A 12,500-nucleotide genomic window follows, 5' to 3' on the forward strand; every position below is an offset into this window, starting at 1 on the left:
CGCTCAGAGCTTTTCTGCTAGATGGCCTCAAAAATACATACATTTTTCAGTACAAAGAAAGACAACTCCAGCCCAGTTTGACCTAGCAAATACCAACTAGCCCTGCAGTCCCACCATGCGGCCTTTGGAAGCGCCTTTGAAAATCGAAGATTAGGATATCCATAGTATTCACATTTTCTATCTGTGACAGCAGATCTATCAGGAACTTAAGCAACCAGCTGATCACAGGCACTCCCTCTCTCACGTACATGCTTCTCTCCCATTAGATGATGCATTGCCCCGTTTTCAGGCTTCCCCATCATCCGGAGCTCTTCCTAGCTGTTTATAATATCTTGTCAGAGCGAAGCCCCGGCCGTGGCCCCACACCTGCCTCTCTGGCAGCTTGTGCCTGGACTGCGTGGTCAGAGCTGCCCTTGCTCCAGGCTGCAAAGTGTCACCCTGCAAAGCTCGGGCTGCTGTACGCGGTGCTCCGAAGGACTCGGCGCAGCTACTCCCATCGCTCACCCAGACTTCCTAATGGATTCAAGAAACAACTAATTCATGCTCGTATCAAATATTAAAGAGACAAACCTATATTCATGTCACAAGCTCACTGCTGCTGCTACGTTTTTGGACCATCTGCCTGCCTTTTATTTCATTCTACAACATATACATTAAATCTTATCAAACAAACAATTAAGAAAGAAATCAGATCTATTAGCACTAGAAGCAATCAGTTATGGTTTCTCAAATGTTCCATCTCATTTCCTTCAGTCACTTCAGCCTTATCTAGATCTAGCTTTTTATCTGTCCACTCTGCGGGATCACTAACTCCTTCTCTGCCAGGCACAATTCACTGTCCGCTGGGTGGACAGAAAACGTCTCTTCAGCAGGTCTGTTGTGCTCTCTACCATGTAATCTCTCCCAATTGCATTTTGCCAGCAGAGTTAGAGAATTTTTAGTTTGGTGTTGATGGCGTTGTCTCTCCTGACTACACAGCAGGCTGCCTCAGCTCATGCGGGAAGATTTTTGGACACGACTGACTGGAGGAATTGCTATAAACCATCTTGTGCCGAAAGGACAGAAATCAGCAACGAGACGTAGGGCTGCAGACCAAGGTGCCCAGGTACTCACGTGCTCTGCAGTGGTTTGTGTGATGCTAAGACCGATGAAGGAGCAATTCAAGAGGAAATGAGTTTGGCACTGAATTTCCCCCAAAAATTCCTGCCCATCACCACAGCCACTTGTAAGTGGACTGGGAGAAACTGTCCCCACCTCCATGCCTTACCTTCCCCCGGCACACGCACTTCCCACCCCGCTCAGAGCGCGGCGTGTGCTGCATGCCGAGGAACAAGCAAGGCAGACACGCGGCTCCACTGGCCTCTCATGTCATAGGGCAGTTTGCTAGGGTTTGTGTTGAGGGTGCATCCAAAGGCAATTAAGTAATATCAAATTTGGGGGAGCTGGATGGCCCTTCATTTGAAAGTCTTCAATAAAGTGCCTGAATTTTTCATGCATTCAAGGGAGACCTATAAAGTAAATCTCAACTCAGGTCTTAATTATAAAGCTAAAGGTTGCATTGCTAATAATGCCAATACTGCAGCCTGCAATCATTAATAGTTAACACATTTGCCGCAGGCATTGTTCCTCTAAAGGACCTGAAATATTGATAAGCAGAGCTGATGGAGCTGGGAGGAGACGGCACACTGGCCCTCGCGATGGGCAACAGGGTGGCTGCAGAGCTTGGCAACTGCTGGCGAGCTTTCCCTGCCACCCAAGTGCAACCTTTCCCAAGCTGCATGAGCCAGATCTGCTGCGGGAATAATTCGGTTTTCTATCAAACGTACAGGCCACAAGAAACGCAAAGTGTTGTTTTGCTTTTTAAGCTATCTGGTGAAGGAAAGGTGAAGAACAGCTCGATGGAGCAGGGTCATCAGCCTGTGAGACACTGGTCCAGAGTTGTAAACGTACTCTGGCCTATACAGAAAGTAGCCGTAGCCAACGACAGTGCACATTTCTGATTAGGAAGATGCTGGGTCTTTTATATTAACTTCACAGTAACATCTGTTATATGTGATAAAAGGAGCAAAACTGCCTAATACATTTTTGCTACAGAGAAACCATTCATGTCACTTCAGTATATCGAGAGGCTGAATTTCTGGCTGGCTTAGAAAAACAACTTCAAGCAATCAAAGAAATTCTGATCTATAGAAATAGATTATATGTTTGTCAATAAACCGGCCTTCCCCTGAAATAATGGTAAGTTGTAACGAATTCATAACAGACAGTTAGGCTCAGCAAGGAATCTTACTGAGCGTGCAAAGAGAAAGCTGACGTGAAGTAGGGTGCTAACCTTATAGACTTTTTTATTTCTATCTTCATCTTTGTACGCGCACACTTTTTACCCCAGCGCAACCCCGGCCACCCGCAGGCACGCTGTCCTTCCTGCAGAGCTTAGTCACATTCCATCACCCTGCTGACCTTTATCACGGTCAATAATTTACATTTCAAGGGATTACAGAGGTGCATTGGGCAGCGACCTTCTCCGTATCACACGCCTCCGTTGGAAGCGCATCCCAGCGCCCGGAGGGAGACGGTAGTCCTGCAAGGGGAGCGAGGAGGTCGACACGCTGCCGGGGGCATGGAGGGATGGGACCCGCTCCCCCCGCTGCTTACCTGTGATACTGTGATGCTGCATTTCTTTGCCAGCTCTTCTTTGGCTTCTTCACTGGGGTAGGGGTTACTGAGGTGAGAGTAAAAATACTCATTCAAGATTTCTGTGGCTTGTTTACTGAAGTTACGCCTTTTCCGTCTGAAACAAGAAAGGAAAACCAAGGCTGTTCTTCTGGATGCAAACAGGACTCCGGCAGGGTCAGCTGGGGCAGAAGCAGCCCTTGTTCCACATGTCACACCACAGCACGCAGCAACACAACAGCACCATCTCAGTACCCCCGAGCCCCCCAGGACAGCCCTCCACTGGGCCCTGGGCGCTGTGCCGAGGGGGCAGCAGGCTGCACCACCCACGCCTGGCCGTGCAGGGATCCCCCTCTGCACAGGGCTTCATCCCACAGGCGCACGGGCTGCATCGTGTGCTGTGGCAGAAAACACAATGAAGCAAGAGATAGGGCAGGGAGCTGGGCAGCCTGCCTGCAGCACCTCCACACCCAACCCAAAACTCTGCCATTAAATGGCTCTGTGCTGACGGCAGCCTAACGAACCTCCTTCCCTTCAGCAGCAGGTCAGCTGCAACTTCTGCATAGGTGCCTGGAGTGAGCCCAGCAGAAGAGGCCGGGGCGGCCCCACTGCCACATCCTCACACAGCACTCACTGAGCTAACTGCTTTCCCTCAGCAAGCGGCGTTCAGGGCTTTGCAGAGGGGACCCATCTCTACACCCTCCCACCGAGGGCTGAGCAGGGCCCAGGCTCTCGTGCCGTGTGGGACAGGTACCAAGGCATGCAGCCTCACCAGAAAGCGAAGCCCTTCCAGAGCACGCCGCCTGGCACGTGCTCCCACCGGCCCAGCAGCAAGGCAGTGCCGGCCGGGGAGCGGCACAGCCCCTCCAGCACGGCAGGCAGCCAGCCCACTGCCACGCTCTCGCTGCACAGGTTACAGTGGCAGCACCTGCACAGCTGCAGTGCCTTCCCTCCCAGCCAACATCGGCCGCTCGCCTCCCCAGAACATCCTCTGGAAAGCACCAGTTAAACATTTCCTTCGGAGCTCCCTTCCCCTCAGGGCTGGTTGCAATCAAACTGCCTGTGCCCCAGGCCAGCAGGCAGCCGAGTGGCAATCCCCAGCGCTCTCTTCCAGCGGTATCACAATGCTGCTAACTACGCTGTATCCTGGAGCAGGCAGGCTCTCTCCCTAGAGCTATGTTTATCTCATTACTGTGCTTCCGCTCATTTTGCCTTATTTACCTTCCTCCTTTTTAAAGAAATCACTTTAAAATGTGCATCTGCAAGCTTTACCTTTTGCAGTTACTGGAGCTCTCCATAGACATTTCCTCCAACTGTTTGTAATTACCCTAATTTGCCACACCTGCCAGTGACCTCCTTGTTAATAAAATTATTTTGCTCTTGTTTAGCTCCTCACAGCTTTCAGGTGTGAAGCATGAGCTAGCTGCTGCAGGGAGGCTCTGCGTGGTGCCTGCTGCTCCTCCCTGCTCTGCCGGGCTCAGCTCTGCCAGCTGCCAGCGTCCCGCTCTGCGGAGGAGCCCTGCGAAAGGGATGGGGCTGGGGATGGACACCCCACCTCATCAGGGCTTCCGAACAAATCTGGCTGCGCATACAACCCTCTCCTAAGCCCCACCTGCCTGCTTCCTTGCAGCCTGCAGAAAGCACACCCCACTTTGGAGGCCGGCGGGCTGTGGGGACGGTGCTGAGCCCCGGTGGTGACACGGGTGTCCGGGAGACACGTGTGCTGGCTGTGAGCGGTTCAGAAGGTGCTGCCTTCTCCCGCACCCCAGTCAGGCAACAGCTTGTTGGGAAAGGGGCCAGCAAATCTGGCTTTTGGAAGCATCATCACCCTTTTTACCTCGGGCACGCGCAGCTGCGAACCCAGCGCCAGCCGCAGCCCCTGGGCACGTTCTTCCCAGAGAACTTAGCTCTTCCATTACGGGGTCAGTGTTTTGCAAGGCTGGCCTTATGCTGCGAGACATCGGCACCGGCAGCCATTTAAATAACTGCCGGGGTGACAAAACAGCCCTTTGCACAAATCCTACGTGGCTCCCGCACAGGCAGGGTAAACCAGCAAGCGTCAGGTAACCAAACCTCATCTTTGCACTAAAATGTGTAGGAAAGACACTGGTGTTTATGAAAGCTCTGTGAGGAACCCCCCTTTCCCAGCCGCTGCTGGGTGAAGGACGAGGGCCCTGGGCTTTTCCCGGGCAGAGCAGCCTCTCCCAGCGCGTCCCAGTCCCTGGGCCAGGCTCTCCCTGGGCTGCCCAGTGATTGTCCCTTCCCCCCCAGAAAGAGCCGGGGGCACTCGCCTCTGCCTTACCTGGCATCGAGGAACCTTGATCTTAAAATCATTACTGCTTCACAAGTACTTTGTTTGAGTTGCATCTGGATGGAGCTGAATTTTCGATGAATGATGCCCACCATCCTTTCAATCTCCTTGGGAGAAATGGGACGTGTCCGGCTCTGTTCTCTGAGAAGGTTCATCACGTGTGTGGTAAATTCATTACATGCCTGCGAAGGAAGGAGAGCCTTAGAAATGGTTTTGTGCCGTCCCACAAGGACATAACCTCGGGCCTGGATGCAGGGGGGAAGGCAGCACCGGGGGGGCTGGGGGACCCTCGCTCTGCCTGTCCTCTCCGCACACACACAGATGTGAGACCCAGGACCGTCCTGCAGCAGCCAGGGGAGCCGAGCGACCGCGGCACAGCTCCTTCCGCACTCATCCCTTTCAATGTGCCCACGTGCCCAGGCAGACTGCGGTGCAGAGGGGAGGTGGGGATCGGCGTGTGGCACGGCCGCGGGCAGGAGGTGGATGTGAGTGGGGACCAGCACACGCTCAGCAGCCAAGTGAGCAAAACCTGGCAAGGGCTGCCTGTCCTGTGACCCGCCGAGCCCCACGCAGGCAGCAGGCAGGGTTTCACACCCCGCAGCAGGTGAGGGTCTCTAGACCTGTCTGAGATGCCATGTGTATCCCCTTAGAAGATGGCTTTCAGCGAAGCCGTGCCCGAGCCTGGCCCACACCGCACTGCCGAGGCGCTGGAGGAGGGAAGGCACGAGGAGCCATCAATTATCAGTCCCAGACTACGCAGGTGAACGGACATGATGATATAAACTTCTCCAGGCTGCATCATCAACAGACGCTGCCTGATCTGAGCCTCCGCATGACCAGGTGGCTGTCACACCGGCATCCCGGCTTCCCCCACGCAGGCTGGAAGCTGCCATGAACTCTGCTGATTTATGTCTCCCTTATCTCTTCCAAAAACAAACCCTGGGGCTGCTGTTTACTAGGCAGAGCTGCATGGCAGCCACAGGGCTAATCCCTTCCCCGGGGCCAGCCTGGCATTCGAGCACGTTTTGGGCACTGACCGACCCCCATCCCGACGGAGCCCTGGGAAGAGGAGAGGGGCCGGGCACCGCGCTGGCCCCCACGGGGTCTGCGGGCAGAGCAAGGCAAACTGCTCCCTGCTCCCCGAACCCGTATCAGGCGAAGGTGGATGTATTCAAGGCAGGTCTGCGCGTTGGCTGCGCAAGGGCCAGCCGTCGTAACGCACCGCTGGGCTGCCATCACGCCTGAATAAGGCCAAAGGATTTCACTCTCCTGCATCTAATGTAACGGGCGATGAGCACGATGCTCAGCAGTCAGTAAATCACGCGGAGGAAACGCTGCAAGTATCTCGTCCAGACCACATACGTTACGTATCTGTTTGACTCTAGCTCCCCTTTTTCCTCTAAAGCCAGGGTGAAAAATACCTACGTAATTTGTCTGACAGCTACATTTTCAGGGATTCTCCTGCATGTCAATAGATTGTGTGAGGGAAAGAGTTAAAAGTGAAAAGTTTATGCATCTAAAAACTCATAATTTCCTATAACATTTGCTGAACGTCTCACAACTTATTAAGTGAAGCCATCTATGAATGCAAATGCTGATTAGCAATTTGGCAATAGCCCAACATTCGCAGAATTCACATAGCTTTTCTTTAAACCAGTAGTTCATACATGATTAATTAGAACATCTCATTTATGTAGTGTGCACTTTAGCTCATTACTCTAAGTAAAATTCGTTAAGTATTTACATTTAGATAATTAAAATCTGGGTACACCCTTAAGAAAGATGCATACACTTCAGGCAAAGTGATTTTTTTTCTTTACACTACTGAAAGTAAATTACAGGCTAATTTACATCCTTGCAGCACCCGTTTGGAGGCAGCGCTCTGGCGAGGCTTGGCGAGGCTCGGTGAGCCTCAGTGCCCGCGCCCTGTGCCTGTCACCGCTGAGGTCACGGTGCCGCACCAGCTTGCCGCCGCTCCACACCAGGGCGGACGCAACGGCTCATCCCGCCAGCTGCCACTCCCTGCTTTTCTCAAGGCTTTCTGAGCTCCAGGTTAAGGAGTTGGACACTTCTCATCCTCGCTTCCCATTGCCCTATTTTCTTTCTTTCTGTTTTGCCATTTCAGGCAGCACAGCTCGCGGAGGTGACCAGGCGCCATGCCCTGTCGCCACGCCGAAGAGACGGGGACACTGCCCTGAGCACCCCAGCCACCCTCCTCTCACCCGGGGAGAGCAGGACTTGTCCCAGGTGACCTCACCCGCCTGGCGCAGGAGCGGGCTCCGAGCCCCCAGGGCAGCACGGCAGCCCCCGGCCTGAGCAGGGGGAGGCAGCCGCCAGTACCTGCTCCACCGGCCTTGCTGCACCTCGCATCCTTCCTGCGTGTCAGATCCTAAGCTGCCTGGATAGTCCTAGCCTGCAAAAGCTTGGGTTCAGCCATCCGACCGATGGCAAAAGCATCTGCTTTGGCTCATCTGGTAAATGGCGATGCACAGAGGTAAGGTAACGTGGGCACCGAAATGCAGCAAGTGCCTCCCTGAGACAAGAGCGTGGCTCTGACTGTCCCAGAGATACAGCTCAATCCAAGTATTTGGCACTGAAAGAACATTTCACACAGCTTGCCACATGCCCCCTTGTTTGCCGATCCAGGGAATTCAATTTTAAAGTATAATAAGAATGGCAACTGTTGCATTAAAAATATTTTCAGATATGCCTTTTCTATGAGAAATATTTCTCCACGAATAGAGTATCAAAAACTGAACGTTTCAAAGCTAAAGTGAGTTTCTTGCTTTCACCAAGCAAAAATCTTTCCCTGAATTTACTTGAATTTCTTGATGAGACTTCATTTGGTTACAGCTACTTAGAGAGCCTGGTTTGAATTTATCTTCACCAGCACCTCCCATCTGCAGAGCTACTTCAGTGCAGCAGAGTGGAAGTAAGCTCAGAAGACTCTGATGCTTTGTCTTGTTTTCTCTCGTTTATTTATAGCATCCGAGATACTTGATCCCTTTTTCAGTACTATTTTTCAGGCCTCTGCTTGGTGCCCGAGACATTATTAATAATGTCAGGTTATAAGGGATGGCCTTGTTAACCTGCTCAGAAACCTTGTAGGAGCGGGGATGCTCCCGCTAGCCTTAATGCTTCATCAAGACTCCTCAGACGAGCGCAAGAAAAGAGAGGAAATGGCCCAAAACAGTCTTCAGGGGCACGGCGCCAGCCAGCGCTCCGTGGGGCTGGTGGTGTCTTCCAAGCAGCCACACTTCACCCCAATGTGGGGTGAATTCAGAAGACATCTGTGAATTCAGGAAGCAGGTTCCCAGCTGCTCCAGGAGGCCTGGGACCCTTACAGTACTTTTGCCTACAGCAAAAAATGTATTTCAGTGTAATTATAGAAGATAGCTTTCAATATGTCATCTCTATTATAGTAGCTGTAAATTATGGAAGGAGCTGCCTGTGTACGGCCATTTCTCGCGGCGCACGGCAAGGGGAGAGCTGTGTGATGGCGTGACACGCTTTCCATTTCTCTCTCTCTCTTTTTTTTTTTTCTCCAAGTGCATTTCCCTAACTGGCAACAAATGTCAGGATCAAACTCTGCCTGGAAAGCGTCTCCAGGAAGCCGCTCCGGTTCCTGCTGCCGGCTGCGGCGGGGCCGCAGGAGCGCCTGCGCCAGGAGAGAGAATGGCAGGCACCGCTCCCCGGCCGGGCAGGTGCCCCTGCGTGGGGCTGAGCTGCTCCCCGGCTGCAGGAGGGCACCCGCCTCTCAGGAACCTGCGGCCGCTGGAGGCAGAGATGCAAAGTCCTGTCTGCCTCTCGTCTGCGGGGACGGGCGCTGCGTTGAGACAAACCGGCAGGAGACACTTTGCTGCAAGGCTGGGGAAATTATCATATTTCTGTCGAGCAGACGTTGCGGGGTGTCAGGATCAACAGGGAAGCGTACATGTTTCAGATCAGCTCCACCTCTCTCTCCTTCTCCTAGCAGCACTTGAGCATCCTCCAAAGTTTCCCGTGGTGTGGACGGATGGCTGTGACATTTCAGCCGAAACCTTTGTAAATGGAGCTACAGGGCTAAAAATGCTGCTGCTTCCCCCACATCATTAAACTTATTAGAGTCAAAGGACACTTGCCAGGAAAAGGCTGCAGGCACCGGCCTGCCGTCACTTTGGCCCCGGCCGGTCTCCAGCCTGTCCCTGAGGCTGTATTGGACACGCTCCTGCAGGACGGTGCTCGTTACGCCGACAGCCAGCCCCATCCCAGCGCTACAGTGCAGGGAGAGCCCGAGGCTCCGTGCCGGACATTTGGGGTGCTTGTAGGGTGCGGGGGCGGGGGGGTCATTTGAGGGAGAAAAGGAGATTTGCACAAAGACCCTGTCAGTTATTTGTTCAGTTATTTGTTCACCACTTGAACACCACGGTGAAAGAGGCGGCACAGACGAGGCAGTGCCGCCGGCGCCTGAGACACGCCGCGCTGCCGGCACCCGAACCACGCCGGCCTTGCACCAGCCTTGTGCCGCCTGGGCCACGGTCCTGCCAGCATCTGCAGCGGGGTGCTGTGTGGACTGTGCCGGTGGGCACCATCCCCCTGCTCCTCCTCCACGCCCCACCGGTGCCCCACACCCACTCCCCCCCACCCCATCACTTCTGCCCACTGCTGACGCTCGGCCGGCACCGGCACTGGTCGGCTGCGTCAGCATGGCCGTCACAGACCAGGCCTTTGCTTCTGGTGGCAGAAAAAAGCAAAGCAAAGTAGCCAGACACCTTTCCGAGGGTCTTCACACACAAAAAAAGGGAAAGCAGGATAGAGAGCTATCAAGACGCCCAGGCCCCGCTCCCCGCTGGCGAGGCAGGGAGGGGAAGCGTGTGAGGCAGAGCGCAGGGGCTGGGGAAGGGGCCGGGCAGCACGGTGTGCTCTTCTCCTCGCCCTTGAGGTTTCGAGCGGTTTTATCACTGCCTCCACATCTCTTTTGTGGTTTTGGTCTGTACAGCCCGACGCTTTGCCGTGATGGGCTGGGGGCAAGCACAGGACTTCCCCAGCTCAGCTCAGGAAACCACCAGCTGATGAGGTTCGCTGAGCTGATTAGGCTCAGGGTTTACAGGCTTTATTAGGACACCTCTGGGAGGGGAAAATGAAGACATCGCTTGAGGCTTCCAAGGGCCAGGGGTCTCGCGCCATTCTTCCCTCCCCCGTCTCCTTTGATGCCGTTGCTCATCACAAAACCAGAAAAGAGAGGAGGCACAGCGATCTCTCCCGCAGGTTACAGGGAACCCGGGGCGGCGCAGCCCCCCACCCCATGGGCAGGAGTCACACCGTGCCCAGCACCAGCTGGCAGCACATGGCAAACGTTCCCAGTGCCACCGGCAGGGCAAATGTGGTGGGTCACCAGGTCCCAGCGGTGAACGTAAACCCACGGGTCCCTGCAGCACGCACTTCACTCCAAACAAAGACACCAAGTGCCGGTGTCCGCCTGAACCGGGATTTCCGTATTTCCTATCCGTAGCGGGAGCTCCAGAAGCCCAGGCACTGCGCTGGCACCTCGCTGCCCACTCCCTTGCAACCTGCCGCGGCCGACCAGCCGCCTGCTCGGGGGCCCGGGGGCCGACACCGCCAGCACGGCCCTCGCCTGCCTGCGCTCCCACGTGCCAGCCCCAGCCTTGCAACACTTCGTCACCGGGCACGAGAGCGGCACCGAGTGACAGACAGCTCTCCTCCTCTCTCCCGCTCTGGGCCAGCTCGAAGGGGAGAAACACGGCTCGGGTGTTGCTTTTATGTGGTTACAGGCAACAGACAACACTCAGGCATGCAAGACATGCGTCCTGGGTCCAGCGAGCGGCTCCTCCAGCCCGACCGACTCCCGTAGCATCACGGCGATTACGGGGAGAGTGGGGTGGGGAAGGGGAGGAGGGGACGTGGTCCGGAGCAGGGCAGCGGCGGGCGCTGGCAAGCAGAGGTGCGGAGGAAGCAGCGGCAGGTACACGTACAACTGAGAGGCTGATGTCTGACCTGTTCATATTTCTCCAGCTCTGTGTGATAGATTTGTCTGATCTGGGTCAATTTGGCTCTGTAATCTGAGTGTTCAATAGAGTTATCTGAAGACCCTCCAGAGGCTGCTGCGGCTGCAGCTGCTGCCGCCGATCCCCCACCTTTCTCCGGACCTGAGACTCCTTCTGCCAGAAGCATATTGTCTAGTCTCATTAGCTGGGGATCGGGAGGGTCTTCCTCCTGGGCTCCTCGGATGCTCAAACCTTGGGCAGAAAAGAGAGAACAAGAGAAAACACAGTCAGTATTTCTTGCATCTGCCTGGCCGCTGCCCGCTCGCTGCATGCCTGCGAGGAGCCCTCTTGCCCCGCAGGGCCACGGGGACCGGACCTGCCCACGGCCTCTCCTCCGTCCCTGCAGGCGCACCCGAACGGGCACCCTCCTCCAGGGCAGGTCGCGGAACCCGGGCAGGTAAGGCCCGGCCGGTGCCGTGGGGTGACGGCAGTGCCGTAGGACCCTCTCGGTTCCGACACACAGCAGATGCATCTTCACAAGGCTTTTAAAGGACCCTGCAGAATTTTTAAACACTTCACTGTAAGTATTAAAGGAGTATTCACACGAGTAGAGAGACATACGCCTTCTGGTTGTTTTCCAAGACATAGCTAAATCTACGCAAGACTGGCATTATCCTATACATTATATCACTTTGATGCAAGACCGTGTGGTAAAAGTAAGTGCATTATTTATTTGGAAAGAATTGATTTGGTTCTCATTTCCTTCCAAATGGATCTAAGCACCACGTTACTCTTACGGAGACTTGCACCACTGGATTCCACCCCTCCCATGAGGTCCAAGCATTGGTTTAAAATGCCTGGGGAAAAAGCTGCTCCTCAATGACAGAGACTGCAGGCGAAAAGCAGGGAGGTGCTGCCGTTCAGATCCCACGGATGCAGCCATTTCCATCCCTGCCCGCGGCCTCTGGCTCCACGCAGGTGGAGCTGAAATTTCACCTGGCAGGAGGGAAATGGTGGAGACAGAACTGGGCGCATCCCCCGGGAATGGCTGCTGGGGGAGCGGGGTGCGGAGGCGGCGGCGGCCCCTCGCTCGGGGCTGCCCCGCTCCCCTGCCAGGCAGCACATCGCTCCACAGCGTCCGCTCACAGGCTGAGGACAGACAAGAAGGAATTAAACTTCCCCTTGCCGTGCAGGAATTTGGCTGCTATCGCGATGCCGGTATACTGGGTATATGTTTAAAATCGCCAGTGCTCTTGCACTGTATTGTTGGGGACAATATTTTAAATCTAATTTTTGTTTTAAATCGAGAATTTCCAAAGTGATGCTCAGTCAGCAATCTCTTCTGCATCCTGTAGATCAAGGCTGACAATTTGTAAGTTTAATCAGGTCACGCAGGCATGGTGCCAAGCTGTTATCAACGGTGCCGAAAAGAAAGTTTCAAAATAATTACAGCAGTACAAAAATCACTAGAGCTGTGGCTTCTTGAATCAACATTTCCATCAGAGATGTAATGCAACCGTGTACATCCCAGC

General features: G+C 54.4%; 1 protein-coding gene across 4 annotated transcripts in view; it reads right to left on the reverse strand.

The window, feature by feature from the left end:
• The window catches only part of PBX3 (PBX homeobox 3), a 114,316-nt gene that overhangs the window by 10,968 nt on the left and 90,848 nt on the right, over positions 1 to 12,500 (reverse strand). For all 4 annotated transcript variants that reach the window (XM_054848744.1, XM_054848747.1, XM_054848748.1 and 1 more), the window contains 3 exons: positions 10,979 to 11,220; positions 4,976 to 5,166; positions 2,656 to 2,791 (listed from right to left, as the gene is read on the reverse strand). In XM_054848744.1, the coding sequence (XP_054704719.1) occupies positions 2,656 to 2,791; positions 4,976 to 5,166; positions 10,979 to 11,220 (569 nt within the window). The remainder of the gene's footprint in view (positions 1 to 2,655; positions 2,792 to 4,975; positions 5,167 to 10,978; positions 11,221 to 12,500) is intronic.

Source organism: Grus americana, chromosome 20, assembly GCF_028858705.1.
Source record: "Grus americana isolate bGruAme1 chromosome 20, bGruAme1.mat, whole genome shotgun sequence".
NCBI lineage: Eukaryota > Metazoa > Chordata > Aves > Gruiformes > Gruidae > Grus > Grus americana.